This window comes from Lactuca saligna, chromosome 2 (assembly GCF_052625555.1).
Source record: "Lactuca saligna cultivar CGN05327 chromosome 2, ASM5262555v1, whole genome shotgun sequence".
Classification (NCBI taxonomy): domain Eukaryota; kingdom Viridiplantae; phylum Streptophyta; class Magnoliopsida; order Asterales; family Asteraceae; genus Lactuca; species Lactuca saligna.
Genome location: NC_136418.1, coordinates 171,214,517 through 171,231,739, shown reverse-complemented (window position 1 = coordinate 171,231,739; position 17,223 = coordinate 171,214,517). Strand labels below are relative to the sequence as shown.

The window sequence follows — 17,223 nt, the reverse complement described above, 5'->3', positions numbered from 1 at the left end:
TTTTATTTTTCCTTAAATTTATTATGAAGAAAATTGATGAATAGACTTTTTATTTGCATTTTGATCTTTCGTTTGACCAAATATCTATGATTTGATTTGATTTTTATATATCCGAGAGAATTTGATTTTTTCAATGGTCAAAGTTATTGAATTTCTTTTTAAAAGGTTAGTCTCGATTTTGTTTTAAATAAAAATACACACAAAAAAAAAAAAAAAAAAAAAAAATTGTTTAAGGACTCTAAACATAAAAATAAAATAATTGCAAAAATATTTTTAAGTTAACGTATATGTATAAAAGTATTGAACAAATAATAAATAAATTTTGTTAGATATTGGTTTCACATTGAATATGTGAAACTTACGACGAATAGGAATGAATACACTAAAATATCTAATATTAAAGTCAATTGTCAAATGCCAAAATAATGTTCTTATGTCCCTTTGTTATTCTTGTTGCATCTGAAAATCTGTGTTAGCGTGTAAGCTTCAAGAAAATCTCATATTAGGCCATCCGTAATGCTCTTCACGATCAAGGGTCGTGGAGAGCTTTCAAATTAGCCACCATGAGCAACCACAAACCTCCTAAACAACCGGGAAACTCTCCACGACCACGAAGAGAAAGAAAGAAGAGATGACGAATAAGAAGAAATCTGAGAGAGGAAAAGATAATGATTGGGCGTTCTCCTTCATCTTTCCCACCACGTCTGACAACAACGGCGAAGGATAACGGTGTATAGGGGTGGCGTGTACGAACCACTCTCGTTGTCACGTCAACCACGAAACCACTCGAGTTCAGTATATCGGTAGGCGGCAATCATTGTACTTTGTACAACTTTCAATAATTAGACAAAACTGTGAATTTGGTCCTTGTGGTTTGCCAAAACCTTTGGATGGGGTCCAAATAGTTTCCAGCTTGCACCAAAGGTCCAAAATCAAGGTTTTCTTGGGTTTTTAGTCCATTCCGTCATTGACCGTTTGTTTGGGGCCGTTAGTGCCTACACGTGCCCTCCATGTGAGGGCATTTTGGTCATTTTAGGTCAGCCTCCGTTGCCGCCACTTCAATTAATAAGAGTTCAGACTGTACTCACTCCTTCGTCTTCTACTCATTCCTCACTCCTTCGTCTTCTACTCATACCTCTTGATTCAAACGCAAAAACCCTAACGATCATCTGAAACTTTGAAAATGTGGGGACTTAGAAATGTTGGAGAGATTGTCAACGTTCAAGAAGTTTATGGTATGATTCAAACTTAGAAAAACTCTGTATTTTATGATCAAGCTTCAAACTTTGAAAAACTCTAACTAATAATCGTCTCTTTCTGTTTTGAAGATGGTTACCCCAACATATTCTCTATTGAACTTCATCACGGAGGGAGTTTCACAAAGTTTCCAAATATCAGGTATATTAATGGCCAAGTAAGGTACTTTGATGTTGTCGACATTGATGAATTTTCTGTTCATGAACTAGACTCGATGATGAGAGAATTAGGGTATGATGGTACTGAAATCATGTATTACCATTTCCGTTTGCCTAATGAAGGATTTGACTTTGGACTCCGAGCATTAGGTAACGATGATGATGTGCGTAATCTCTCACGATATGTTACCCATAATAACAAAATGATTAAAGTGTACACAGAGCATGGTCAAACGAACTTGCTTACATATTTTATGTCCCCAACTGGTCCAAAAAGGGTTATAATAGAAGACATGGAGAAGCAGGATTGCATTAGATCCTCATCACCTGTAGTTGCTCATGAAGTGGTAACTCCAATCCAAATTGATGTTGGTGAGGGTGATTTAGGGTTAGCATTAACCTTATACAAATCAGCAACACCTGAATTTAGTAGGTCTAAAGGTTGGAAACATAGTAAAGGGGCATCGTCTTGTAGTAGAATGCTTAAATTGGATTGGGAAGGTGCTGAAAAAACAATGGCAAGTGGTGAAGTTGATAAGGGTAAGGGTGTAGAAGGATTTGTAGATGAATTTGTTGTAGTTGATGCAGAAAAAGAGTTAAACAAAGAGATTGATGTGAATGAAGAACTTGATGTGAACAAATCCAATGGTGAGGGTATAGAAGGATTTGCAGATGAGGGGTATAGAGTTGTCATGGATAATGATCCTCAAGGAGTCAATGAATTTTCAACTAACATCAACATAGATGATGAGTTAATGACAAACTTTCAACCTTTTGAAGGGTTTGAAGACGAAGATAGCATCCCATTTAATGGGTTTGAAGGCCAAGATAATATTACTTTCAATGATGAGTGCAGACAAGAGGAGCCTGATGACATTGAGTTTGAGAATCAAAACAGTGAAGATGAAGATAGTGACTTTATGATTGATGAGGACAACATAATTGAAGATGTTGACGTTGACATGGAGGATTTCAATCTAAATATTGATATAGAAGCAGAGTTCAATGGATGTCAAAGAATGGGTGGTCAAAGAAATGAAGATAGTGTTGAAGAAGATGATTTGGAGGTAATTGACAATGACGAGTGGGATTCACTAAGTGATGACTCAGGGGACAACAGGAAAAGAAGAGAAATGATCAAAGAGCTGGGGAAACAAACCTTATGTTCTGCTGGTGAGGTGCACAAGGTAGCTTTTCATATTGGGCAGAAATATAAAGCCAAGAAAGAATTGAAAGATAAAATTGACCTGCATGCTTTAGAGACAAGGAGGAATATCTCATTCACAAAAAACGACAAGAGTAGATTAACAGCTGTTTGTGATGGAACTGTAGTTTTAAATGCAAGTGGGGTAGGTGGACCTACCCCTGGGAAAAAGGTAAAGGGTAAAGATGTAAACTCAGATAAAGTTAAATGCACATGGAAACTTCATGCATCTAGGTCAAGTGAACAGGACTATTGGTTTATTAAGACGTATAATCAGAAACACATCTGCCTCCAAACACGAAAAATCAGATCTTGCACAGCAACATTTCTTTCCAAACGTATTATGGATCAGATTGAAGCTAACCCTGGACTGCCTGTTCGTGCCCTACAAGAGCAACTCCAATCAACTTATGGAGTTAGTATTTCAGAAGAGAAAGCATTTAGGGCAAAATCATTAGCCACCAAAAATGTTGCAGGGGATTACGTAAAGCAATATGCAGCTTTGAGAGACTATGTACTAGAGCTACAAAAGACAAATGAAGGTACAACTGTAAAGATTGATGTGGTTTCAGAACCTGTGGTTTCATCCCCAACCAGGCAATTCAGAAGGATATACGTGTGTTTGGGTCCTTTGAAGAAAGGTTTTAAGGCAGGTTTGAGAGAATTTTTAGGTTTAGATGGAGCCTTCATGAAGGGACCTTTCCCAGGTCAAATACTAAGTGCAGTTGGTGTTGATTCCAACAATGGAACCTACCCATTGGCATATGCTGTTGCTGAAAGTGAAAACACTTCAAGTTGGAAATGGTTTCTTCAGTGTCTTGCAGAAGATCTTGACTTGTATTCAAATTCCAACTTCACCTTTATCAGTGATAGACAGAAGGTACTAAAGTTACATTTAATATTGCATACTAGTTTCATTACAAACTAATGATAATTTCTTATTTTGTTTTGGTGACAACAGGGTCTTCTACCAGCCATAGAACAATTGTTCCCTAATGCAGAACACAGGTTCTGTATTAGACACATATACCAGAACATGAGGATGTTATTTAAGACTACAGAGTACAAGGAGTATTTTTGGAGGTGTGCTACAGCCACCACCATACCAGAGTTTGAAGCTGTTATGGTAGAGCTAAGGAATTATGACATAGAAGCATATCAATAGCTCTTGAAAATCCCTCCACATCATTGGGCTAGAAGTCATTTTTCTGGTATTTTCTCAATTTGTTGTCTTATTTTTTATTGTAGTATAGATATACACTAACTGTTGTTTTGTTAATGAACTATTAGGAAGGGCAATTTCAGACATGTTATTGAATAACCTTTGTGAAGTGTTCAATAGCAAACTTGTAAAAGGGAGAGACAAACCCATTATCAGTTGTTTGGAGTTCATCAGAGAGTACCTTATGAAGAGAGTATGCAATGTGATGAAGGTGTTAAACAAGTGTCAAGGTCCATTAACTCCAACTGGTACTAGGATTTTGGAAGCAAAAACAACACTAGCTAGCAAGTATCATGCACGATGGAATGGGGGACAAAAGTATCAGGTTAAAGGTCCATGGAATGATCAACATGTGGTGGACATGGAGAAAAGGGAGTGTAGTTGTAGAAAGTGGGAGCTTACTGGAATTCCTTGAAAACATGCTATTGCAAGCCTAAATGAAATGGCAGACAACAATGAAAAGGTAGGAGAACTATACACCTATGTGCATAAGGTGTATTGGCTTGATACATGGAAAGAGATGTACTCCTTCAAGGTGGAGCCTATCAAAGGTAGAGCCATGTGGCCTAAGAGTGACTGCCCAACAACTCTTGTGCCTCCACCACACAACAAAGCTATAGGCAGGCCAAAAAAGAAAAGAAGGATTACAGCAGAGGAAAGGATTGAAATCCAGCAACGTAAGAGGCAAGCAAACAGTCAAAGTCAAAATGATAATGAAACTCAATCACTGAGCAGGAAGTTTTTGACTGTTACATGTAGTAAGTGTAAGCAAAAGGGTCACAATGCCAGGACCTGCAAGGCCAAAGATGGGAATTGATGTTTAAGTACTTTTTATGTTTGTCAAGACTTGTTAATGCACTTTAGTTGGTACTTTGTTGCCTTTTTTTTGCTCCATTTTGATAATGTACTTTGATGCCCTTTTGATAATGTACTTTAATGCCCTTTGTTGGTAATGATTGTGTTTTGGCATTTATCTGTTATGGTCCCCTTTTGGTAATGTTGTTTGTTATTTGTTTATGTTGTACTGTCAAAGCATGAAGATGTTATGGCAATGTACTTAATGTATGCATATAAAACCATTACAATTGCATATTCAAACGTAGAGAAAAACCATTACACTTGCATATCATGTCAAGATCAAACCTTTATAATTTCATATTCATAAAAGGATAAAACCATTACACTTCCCATTGTCATAAAAGCATTACATATACAATGATCCAAAAGATAACACTTTTAAGTGGTTACTACCAACAAAAACATATATAAACCACAATTAAACCTTCTAGCACCAAAAGACAACATTTTTAAGTGGTTACTACCAACAAAAAAGTCCTAACCTCTAATTCCTATTTCCAAAACAGCACAAACAACAGAAACAAAATCCACGAGACAAGCAAACACATCTTCAGCTTGCCTACTTCAACCTCATACCTATTCATTGTTCTCAACAGTCCTGGTATGATAACAGTTGATCTTTGACACATAGGGGGATCGAACCACCCCAAAAATGCACATCTGGATCCCTACAAGAATACATTAAAGTAGAAGAGTTATTGCTTAACTACCGACTTCTCTGTAACCTAATATCAGTTTGCTAACCATTTTAGGGCATGCATAGAAACGACGACCAGGGTTTCGTGAAGTCCATGAGGTTCGCACAACAGCAACATTCCCACAGAAGCAGAGCACCATTTTTGAATCTCGTAGCAGTAGAAGTAGACGAGAGATGAAGAAGAAGAGACGAAGTAGAAGAGGAAGAGGATTCTTCTCTGTAAATAAAAATGAAGAAGAGGAAGAGGATTGCGTATATGTATATAAGGGAGAAATATGATATTATTAAAAAGCTGACCTAAAATGACCAAAATGCCCTCACATGGAGGGCACGTGTAGGCACTAACGGCCCCAAATAAACGGTCAATGACGGAATGGACTAAAAACCCAAGAAAACCTTGATTTTGGACCTTTGGTGCAAGCTGGAAACTATTTGGACCCCATCCAAAGGTTTTGGCAAACCACAAGGACCAAATTCGCAGTTTTGTCCAATAATTATTCCAAAGTCCAATATTAAAGCTTTTTATATTTTATATAAGGGAACTATGGTTAATTCTTTTTGATATTGACGTTAGTTATTACCGGTAAGACCATCATTTGTTTCTTTTTTATCCTCACAAAATGTGTTGTTTGGTTTAGATTCTCAAATAATGACATTGGTTTCTTCTTCTTTCTTTGTTTTTTTATTATTATTATTTTATTGATTTAGCAACTTATATTTTTTTTATTATTATTTTATTCTATTGATAACGTTATTAACATAAAAAAAAAAATTTCATTCTAACATAATATAGTTTGATGTATATTCTATACCATTGTTCTTTTCATTGTTTTAAAATCGATAAGAATGATTACACGTAGAAAATTCTCTAAAATCAATCATATATTTTGGGTAATAATGATAAGAATGAACACTCAATATCCATTTACTAATATTGTGTATGTATGATTAAATCATTTTGAAAGAATACACAAATATTCTTTAAGAATAAACTTTTAATAATCCAATTTTTTAAATTACGAAAATTAGTTATTCGTAAAATTCAAATTTTTTATTTTTTAAATCTAATTTGATTGACTAAAATACATTACAATAAGACTTATATTATTATAGGGTAAATGGTATATCAGCCCATCGAACTTGTCGTGTTTGTTTTAAAATGTCATCCAACATTTTTTTTTTTGTAAATTAAGGGAATGCACTTTCGTTTTGCTGTTTTAAAATATATTTATGTTGTCTGATATCGGGTAAGACTGAAAAATGTGTGTCTTGACCACTATTTGACCATCAACTGCACATCCACCTCCATTGAAGTATATTAACTATATACACCCTTCTTGATCAGGTCAACTAGTTCTTTTCATTTTCAGATCAATCAAATGAAAAAACTTGATGATTGATCATATGACTCTGTACACTGAAAAAGAAGAACAAATCAAAGAAGGCAAAGCGGAAAGGAGATAGAGAGAAATTATCTCTGAGGCGATTGGTAATTTTTCTTTTTTCCGTTTCCTTCTATTTTACTAAAGAAAATTGATTTTGAAGGAAAACAGAATGTATAAATCGGTGGTAGCTATTTATGATGGTGAAAAAGTCATCCGCGATGTTGGGTTTATTTTAATCCTCGTATGATGAATTTGAATATGAGAGAGAAACTCAAGAACAAAATCAGGATTTCGTGCAATTTGACACTAAGTAAGAGGTGCTTGCCACTTGCTATTCTTCACATAATTACTTCACCAACAACTGGGGGTTGCATGAAAATGGAGTGCAACAAAACCATCAACTAGAACTCACAGCTCAATTTGTTGCACTCTACATGTCTTAGGGAGAACAAGATATATATACCAAACCTCAAAATAAACAGATTCACTAAAAAAAGATAAAAACAACAATCTAATGAAATTGTAAAATTGTAATCAGAGTTTAAACTCAAACCCTAATTTGAGCTGCAAACTTTTTATTACGAGGACTATGTTGGACAAAGATAAGACCCTTAAAGGAAACCCAATAATTGGAACTTTGAACGCTTTTACATTCTACTTTTTAACTACATATTGAACCTGATGAACAAATCACAAAGTAATATTAGGTTGGGCATTTTCTGAAGATTGTTCTTTGGTTTAAGAGTGTTATCCCTTTCCTTCTACTTTGTAACCTGCAATGAGGACACGCATAACTGTAGAGAAAAGGTTGGAGGAGATGAGGCTACAATGAGATTAAAACTTGTTATTATGGGTTAAGTGACTTTTTTAACAGGTTAAACGAGAGTTCATTGCCTTAATATACAAAAAAAAGTTAGGTGACCTTTTAAAACAAACACGACAAGTTCGATGGGCTAATATGATATTTTTCCATTATTATATGGTGCATGTTATTCCATTTTAATAACATATAACCAAAAAACTTAAATATTCATTTTATCGTCTATCTGTTCAAAAAATTTCTACAATCACACAATAAATCTTATTTTATTATTATTATTATTATATGTATGTATATATATATATATATACACACATATATATTGTAACGCCCCGACTCCCAGGTATTGATTTTACAGCTTTATTTTCATTTTGGAAGGTCTACTCGACGAGTTGATGCCCTGACTCATCGAGTAGGAACTTTTGGGGCCACATGTTTTAAGTGACCAACCCGCCGAGTCGGGGATATGACTCAACGAGTTGGAGCTGGAGGATGAAACCCTAATTTCCAGGGTTTTGCACCCTATTTAAAAGGATCATTAGCCTCCCTTACAGCCCCTTGTGAGTCCAGAAACCCTAAATCACCGTTTTCCCTCTCTTTGTGTGATATTAAGCTTATGGTGGATTGTGGAAGGAAGATCTTGAAGTACTCAAGCTTGGAACAAGAAGAAGGATTTATATCCGAGTTCTTCTTCATCTTAGCATCGTTTTTGAGGTAACAAGTTGATACCTTGACCTTCTTCTATCAAGATCTATGCATGTATGAGATTAGGGTCACTTTGGCCATGTTAACATGTTATTATTAGTATTAGCCATGATCTAAAGTTGCAACTTTAGATATAGGCTTATCTTGGCTTGTAAGATCATAAAGTTCCAGCCTTTAGTGAAGTAATACCCTCTTCATCCCTTAGAACCTTTCTTTAGTTTGATTTGGGCCATTATCACCTTGCATGTACGTAAAGTTTGCAAATTTACGTGAGAAGTATGCCTTATGAGCTTAGATCTGCATTATGGAACTTTTAAGTGGCTTAAAAATCGTATGGATTGAGAAAGGACTTAAGGGACTCGACGAGTTGCATGGCCAACTCGGCGATTCCAATGAAGATTGTCATGCAAGGACTTATGCATGGACTCGAAGAGTCAATAGGGTGACTCAGCGAGTTAACTAGGGTTTTCCCGACATTTGGGCACGCATGAACTCTGTGAGTTTCAGGGAAACTCGACGAGTCAACTGGGGATTTCACGACTTCTCGAGTTTAGGAAGGACTCGATGAGTCGGTGAACTGCACTCGAAAAGTCGAGTCAACATGGATTGTTGACCTTAACTATTGACTTAGACTTTAACTAAGGGTTGACTAGTTGACCTCAGGGGTATTTTGGTAAATTGGAATTTATGGAAAATATCTTATGATTATAGGTGTTTGAGTTCGTGACCGTGGTTCAAGAGCTTGATTTATCGCTTTGATTCGACAGTTAAGAGGTGAGTTGTCCTCACTATAATAAGGGGTCGAAGGCACCAATACCAGCCCACTGGATATGTTATCCTAGTAGTTTATAGATAGTTGAGTGTGAGTTAGTGTTGCTTGCTAGTTGTTATGCCAGTTGGTAGATATGTACGATTGCATGTATTAGTATGTGAGTTGTATCTGCTTAGTTGTGTTATATGTCGACATATTATGTGGGTTAGGTTGAGGTTATACTGCTCCGTGCGGTAGCTAACAAACCCTAGAGTATTTCAGATATGAGCTGAGGGTCGAGCAGGGCATGCCAGACTCATACTGAGGACTCAGGTGCATTCTAGATACGAGACGAGGGTCGGGTAGGTCATGCCAGACTCGTACTATGGGCTCGAGAGCATTCCAAATACGAGCTGAGGGCCGGGCGGGGCATACCAGACTCGTACTGTAGGCTCGGTGGCAATCCAGATGTGAGATGTGGGCACGGAAGGCAATCCAGACTCATACTATGGGCCCATGGGTAATCCAGTATGTAAAGCTGTGGACCCAGTACATACTGTTATTTGTATATGTGTTATGTGCAGTGTATCGATATTTTGGGGGAACTCACTAAGCTTTGGTCTTACAGTTTCAGTTTTTGTTTCAGGTACATCAGATGATCGCGGGAAGGCAAAGGCGTGATCGTACAACTCCTCATATTTGTGTTTATGTTTCTGGGATACTCTAATACTATACCATTTTGAAAACAAGTTTTGCAATAATTAATGGTTTTGAAATGTTTAATTTTGGTATGATTTTTATGGATGTTACACACACACACAGATATATATATATATATATATATATATATATATATATATATATATATAAAATACAAATTGGAAAATACCCTATTATATATACCCCCTTATGCCTAAACCCTAGATGTTAGGGTCGTAGGAGGTGGCAGTTATGGGTTGTTGTCAATAGTAAGGTTTTAACTTATAACTTTGATTTCATGTCAATAATGATTTGTTTGATTAATAATGAGGGTTAATTAAACCTCATATAAATAAGGGTACATGAGAGGTATTCTTGTCTAACGTAAACCATAAATGTATTAGGCCTACACCGTAGCGACAAATCCATCTTTAACATCAACCATTATCACTTAAGATGAGTTCAAATAATAATTCAAACTATAATTCGACATTAAGGAAGAAGTATAGGGTAAGCATGGGCTAGGTTCGGTTGAGTTAAGGTATAACCGAACCTAATACGTGTATTTCAGATTCTGTGTTTTAGAACCCGTTGGGTTCGGTTTTCGATCGGTTTCAGTTTTTGGCTTCTTGGGTCGATTTCATCGGTTTTTGGGTTATTGGGTTTGTTTCATCGGTTTTTGGGTTCAACCTAAGGTTGTCAAAATCACAATCTTGACCATAGGATCATACGATCCTATGTATGAAAAACGAGTTGGATCGTATTTGGGATAGTATCGCACGTAATATCGTAAGATTGTAGGATCTAGATGCGATCCGATCTTACCTTACCTTTTTTTTAATGAAAAAAAAACGAATCTACCACTTTATGTCTTTTTTCCTTTACCAATTTATCGTTTATCATTTATGTTATGAGTTGTGATTAATGTTTTGTACTATTTTTAGCTTTTAAGCAGAAAATTGAATGTTAGAGATATTTTTCATGTTTTAAAATTATAGATTAAAATTATGTTTTACTTTGTGGGATCTTTGGATCCCGATCTCGATCCCGATCTTACGATCTCAATCTTGCAAATCGGAAAACGATCCTACGTAGGATCCCACTATTGACATCCTTCGTTTAACCAATGGGTTAATGGGTTTTGGGTTTAAACTCGTGGGTTCTTGGGTTGTAACTCATTTTTCAGCAAATCTTTATAACTTAAAAAATAAAATAATTCAACAACCTAGATTAAAGAAGTATATGCTCATGGTTTCTTGATTTCAGTTTTGTCGATTTGGGTTCGATTTTAGTTTTTCGGTTTTGGTTTTGTCGGTTTTTGAATATTTGGATTCAGTTTTACTCACCCCTAAAGAAGCAGGGATGAGCATCGGAACCGGGTCCATTTTTGGAACCGGAACCGCCTCGGAACTACCGGTTTTGGAACCGTCTTAAGCAGTTCTGGTTCCGGTTTCGGTTCCTAATGTTATGGAACCGCCTTAAGCGGTTCTGGTTCCGGTTCTCGTTTTTTTGGAACCGCTACCCGTTGGAACCGGTTTATATATATGTTATTTTATATAAATATGTGTGTTACTTAGACCGGTTTAGAATATATTGGTTTGATTTTGTCCATCTATGGTCCGAACTAATTTGATTTGGATCGAACTAAATTGCGGTTTTATCGACAAAAGATAATAAAATTAATGTAACCGGGTTACCCGCTCCCGAAACCGCAACCGCCGGTTCCAGGACTGGTTCCAAACATTTAAGAACTGCCTAGAGTGGTTCCGGTTTCAAATCTAACTTTCTAGAAACCGCCAGTTTCGATTCCGGTTCCGGTTTTCGACAAATAAGACGGATACGAGCTTATGCTCATCCTATAAAGAGGTATATGTCCATGGTTGAGACATTATTTGAAAACTCAACGTACAAAAAACAATTTTTAGACCCAAAATGAAAAATGTTCTAAATTGAATTAAATCACTAAAAGTTTGTAAAGATTACACTATCTGTATATGGGAATTTTGTAGGAGAATAAAGGTGATAAGTGAAGATTGTGAAAATAATCTAGATCTACTTTTAAAGTTTAGTGATCAAAATAATATGGCTTATTGTTTTATTTACCTGAAAATCCGATTATAATACTTTATAAAGTTTTAACAACGAGCATTCAATACATAGTTTACAAACCCAATTGTAACCAAATACATCTATTTAACAAGAAGCATTCAAAATCAACATTTAAACACGGTTAATACAAGTTTATAACCAAAATCTTTTGATCATTAAATAAAATAATCATTTATCAAAAATAAACTTTCATTTTAGCGATGTAGTCAGGATTTTAGTTTAGAGTAAGCCAAATAATTTATAAAATATGAACAAATAGCAAAATACTTCAAATGGTAATAAAATGTAACAATATATGATTTTAAAGTAAATTGTTTATTTGAATTAATAAAAAAAATATTAATATATGAACGGACGAACCTCACGAACGAAGAATTCATTGTGAAGATTGAAATGTAATTTGATTTGTTCAAAAAATTGTTGTTAAATTATTTTTCCTTCGTTATAAATTTAAGTTTTGAATGAGGGGATCATATCACATTTCGTAGCCTTATCGGTTTTTATTCAAAAAATATAAATTGTATATATTATATGTTTCACTTTAAATTTGTGCGGCGTGGGCAAAAGCTTACCGTAGCACCCATATAGCTACCTCTTTGCATTTTAGGCTATCAATTATCAAAAATAAACATGCGTAATGAATTTTTTTTTAAAAACAAATTTTGACTAAGCAAATTGTCAGTGTCTAGTTTACCCATCTTTAAATCCCAAGATTTAAGGTTTTATTTATATCATAATAGTTCCAAAAGATTCAGAATGTCAAACAAGAAAATTACATGCATACAAATGAATGAATGATTAGTCCATTATGCTTATAACATGCATGCGAACCTTTACAATGAAACAAACGCATAACACATATACTATCATTTAAATATATGTCTATCTCCAAAGATTACAATATTTTAAGAAGTTAAAAGAGTAAATTACACAAATGATTCCTATGGTTTGGGATAATTTGTGCTCTTGGTCCCTAGTTTATTTTTTTAACTCGAAAGGTCTCTACTGTTTGTTTTTGTTACACATTTGGTCTCTATTGTTTGTTTTTTACGCGTTTGGTCCTTACTGTTTGTTTTTATTACGCGTTTGGTCTCTATCGTACCTAAAAAGACTATTATTTAAATAAGAAAAATGATGGGGTAGGTAAAGTAAGTTGAGGGAGTGGGGTTGGGGGTATATTTATTTAAATAAATTAAAAAAAATAAAAACAAGAGCAAAATAGTCTTTTTAGATAAGACAAAGACCAAACACGTAACAAAAACAAACAGTATAAACCTTTTGGGTTAAAAAAATAAGTTAAGAACCAAACAAACAAGTTACCTTAAACCATAGCGATCATTCGTATAATTTACTCAGGTTAAAAAGAAGCGCAAAATAATTTTACTTACATTAAAAGCATCAATAAACATTATATTTTCTGTAGTCATCTAAATGGTATTTCATGCGTACATTAGTTGATTTTATGTATAATTTATGCATTAAGATATACATATTGTGTCACACACACAGAGAAAAAAAATCTCGTTTATAATCATTTTAAAATTTAATGTGTTTTGAGCGAAGTCTTATCGACAACATGATGAAACATGCCAATCTCATTACAACAACATTTTTATGTCCAAATCAACCATACTTTTAGGATTACGTTTTTTTAATACATCGTCAAACGTTTTTGTTTATCTAGAAAAAATAATAATAATAAAAATCACTTCATATTTCAAAGGCCATAACCTTAATCAAAACTAAGGTATTAGTGGACTTAAAATTTAATTTTAATCCTAAACTCTATCAAAAATCTTATTTTACCTCGTTCCTTGTAGTTTTGGTGTGGCATCTTTTGGGTTTCATTATCCATTTTTGTCTTTTATCTTCGGAAGTTAATTTTATTAGATATTTTTTTATTTGAATTGTGGTGGTCACAAACAGCCACATTTAATATGAAGTTAAGGTGATGTGACAAATAAGTTATGAATGTGCATGATATGTATCCAAATGGGTTGTTGATTATTAGGGTCATCATTTATTAGGGGGACCATGGAGTTTGATAGAGAGTGAGAGAGAGTATTGTTACATATGTCATTTCATTTTGTTCATTCTAAATGAGTGAGACTTGGGATTTTATACATAAATAGAAATAAAATGAAGTTATAATAATAATAATAATAATAATAATAATAATAATAATAATAATAATCAATGTGTTTAGATGGTATATTTATTGTTGTAATATTCTTATTCCAAGTAAAATACGACCATTTTGTCTGGTTTTACAATTTCGGTAAAAATATAGGGAAATTTGTAATAAAGTCTCTAAAGTTTGATTTTATTAATGCAAAATTCATCCTTATTTTTTTATTTTATTTTATTTATTATTATTATTATTATTATTATTATTATTATTATTATTATTATTATTATTTTTCAATTTAGCCTAAAAAACCGATTAATATTTGCAAAAAAAAAAACCTTGTTCTCGGCTACCTTTAGTGTTACTATTGAATATTAACTTCGTGGGTGTTAAAGTTTAACGATTTTTCTAAACAAAAATTCTTTTTATATCTATTAAATTAATGAAGAAAACCCATATGGATGATATTTTAATGATTGTGGTTATCATATATACTTTTAATTTAAGACAACTTTGTTGATTTGTTGTATTAAACGTGTTTTTTAGGCCACATGTTACATTCATTGTTGAATATTTAGGTTTTGGGTGTAAAAAAAAAGTGATTTAGGTGTAAAGAATGACAATGAAAAGAGTTTTTATTTTTTTAGAAGTAGTAAAGTTAAGTTCTAAATTGTTTTAGAACATATAACTTAAATATCAATATGGTTAAATAGTTGCAAAGAATGTTATAAAAGTTACATCAGTTAGAAAACATATGTTAACCGTTGGCTGAACTAAAATGTTGGTAAGAATAGCAAATGATACCTCTCATTTTCTTCCCATAAATATTATAAATATTTATAGAGATCGGTTGAAAACTCATAATTTCTCGAGAATCCGGAAACGAAAAGTGGAGCGTTGGATCAAAAGTAATTCATTAAGAACATGATCATCATCTTACCAATCTCGTTTAAAGTTTAATTTTTTTTGTGTGACTTAATATATTAATATAAATGTCTAAAAATTTACATCATAAATCAATGTTTCAGATTTTTTAAATATAGTACCTTTTTTTAAAGAAAATGCAGATTTTTTAATTTTTTATAGAAAACATGAATTTTTGAAAAAAAAAATATATTTTTTTTAAAACTGCAATTTTTTCAAAAAACTGTAATTTTAAAAAAAACAACATTTTTTTTCAAAAAAAAATTGCATAATTGCATTTTTTAGAAAAAAAACCGCATTTTTAAATAAAAAAAAAACTACAATTTTTTCAAAAAAAAAACTGCAATTTTTTTAAAGAAAGTTACATATTTTTCAAAAAAAAAAAAAAAAAAAAAAATGTAGCACTTGGTTCCCGGTTTGGAGCTTAGAAGAAGAAGGAAGAGATTGAAGTGTGCAAGGAGGGGAGGTAGATTCGGAATCTACACTGTGAGAAGCTTCCATTCAGGTAGAAAAGTTCTTACCTTGATCACTAGTTCATTAGATCCCCCTTTTGTCCCAAATTAATGGTTTTCAAGCCCTAAAACCCCAAGCTCCATGTGTTTATGCTCTATGTTCTGAAAGGACTCCAGATTTGGACCTTATGGGCGTATTAGAAGTATAAAGTTTCTGTGGTTGAAGTGATTGAGGTCCCCATTGAGTGTATGACCTCATTAAGATCTTGGTTTTGCCTTTTTGAGCTTATAAGGCCATACATGCACGTAAAGTTTGCAACTTTACGTGATAAGCATGCCCAAGGATCATGGATCCATGGTTTGAAAGTGTTGCATGTCTCAGATTTTGTCTGTATGGGAAATGGGTCATAGGGACTCGGCGAGTCCCAAGGTGGAACTCGGCGAGTTCTATGAAGGTGGTCTTAGACTCGGCGAGTTGGATGAACAACTCGGCAAGTTATATGAATATTGCCTGGAACTCGACGAGTTGTTCTTCAAACTCGGTGGGTTGTTCTTGGATTCGGCGAGTCGGATTGCGAGTCGGTTCTATAGTCCCAAGTAGTGAGTTAAGGGTGACTCAGTGAGTGGGAAGAGGGACTTGGCGTGTAGGACCAGGTTAGTAGGAGAAGGACTCGGCGAGTCTGTGCCATGACTCGGCGAGTCCAGTAAACTGGAAGTTGACTTTGACTAAGGAGTTGACCTTGGACCAGGGGTAGGTCAGTAATTTGATCTAAGGGTATTTATGAGTGTCTAATGTATGTTTATGGATTTGTAGCCGAAGGATTTCCGGTGCAGCAGTCAGACGTCCGATAGTCGGACTTTTGGTAGCTACTTTTCGAGGTGAGTTTCCTACTAGTAGGAACGGGTCTAAGGCACCAAGGCCGGCTCGTATAGACGATATGATAGTATCGGAGTGTGGGCAGAGCCCGTATCTCATAGTTGATTTTGATGATGATATATGCTAGTGTGGTAGAATTGTTTATACTTGTTGTCTGTGTGATACTTGTATATTATGGTTTAGTAGCGGAGTGTGGGCGAGGCCCGTATCTCCCAGATAACGGGATGTGGGCGAGGCCCGTATCTCCTAGTTAGCGGAGTGTGGGCGAGGCCCGTATCTCTTAGTTGTTCATTATATGATTGTATGGTATGTGGTATTATGGGGGAACTCACTAAGCTTCGTGCTTACAGTTTAGAGTCTTGGTCTCAGGTACCTCTTCAGCGAAGGGGAAGGAGCTAACACGGTAGCGGCACATCATACACACCCCTTGTTTTCCGCATTATGAGATTGTTCTGGGATTTGTACTCTGACATTATGGTTGATTACATGTATTGGTTTTCAGACACATAACATGATTTAAGAAACAATATGATCGAATGTTGTTTATTTTCAAATGTTTTGCAAAGTGTTTAATTAAAAATGAAATTTTCGGACAAAAAAAAAATTGGGTTGTTACAAAAAAACAACATTTTTTTTAAAAGTAAATTTTTAGGTGCATATATGCATATTTTTTTCAAATGCATATATGTATATTTCTTATACTATAATATTCGTAAGTAAGTCATAAAAAATCTCATTTTTATTAATTAATATATAAACATGATAGTACAAGTATTTTATTTGATACAAAATAAAATATAAAAAATAAAAAATGCTACAAATTCAAATCGTTTTCATGTCTTCGTGTCAATTTTCTTATTTTCTTCAATTTATCATTTTTCACATCTTCAATATTCACCACAATTTCTTCCAAATCTACAAGAAAATTAAAAAAAATGATTGATGCAAAAACACTCACAAAAATACATATGTGATGT

The 17,223-nt window shown here is 34.1% G+C and overlaps 1 protein-coding gene across 1 annotated transcript; it reads left to right on the top strand.

Annotated features, from left to right (window-relative positions):
* Window positions 1–1,183: 1,183 nt before the first annotated feature.
* On the top strand, window positions 1,184–4,256 carry LOC145030381 (uncharacterized). Its single transcript, XM_078978758.1, has 4 exons — window positions 1,184–1,235; window positions 1,329–3,499; window positions 3,581–3,772; window positions 3,873–4,256. The coding sequence occupies exons 1-4, from the start codon at window positions 1,184–1,186 to the stop codon at window positions 4,254–4,256; spliced, it is 2,799 nt and encodes a 932-aa protein (XP_078834884.1).
* The last annotated feature ends 12,967 nt before the right edge of the window (window positions 4,257–17,223 follow it).

Bases quoted from the DNA above. Each gene is read 5' to 3' on its own strand.
- LOC145030381 (XM_078978758.1), top strand. From the start codon at position 1,184: ATGTGGGGACTTAGAAATGTTGGAGAGATTGTCAACGTTCAAGAAGTT. The intron at 1,236-1,328 runs GTATGATTCAAA...TCTGTTTTGAAG, and splicing joins CAACGTTCAAGAAGTTTATG to ATGGTTACCCCAACATATTC. The intron at 3,773-3,872 runs GCATATCAATAG...ATTGTAGTATAG, and splicing joins TAAGGAATTATGACATAGAA to ATATACACTAACTGTTGTTT.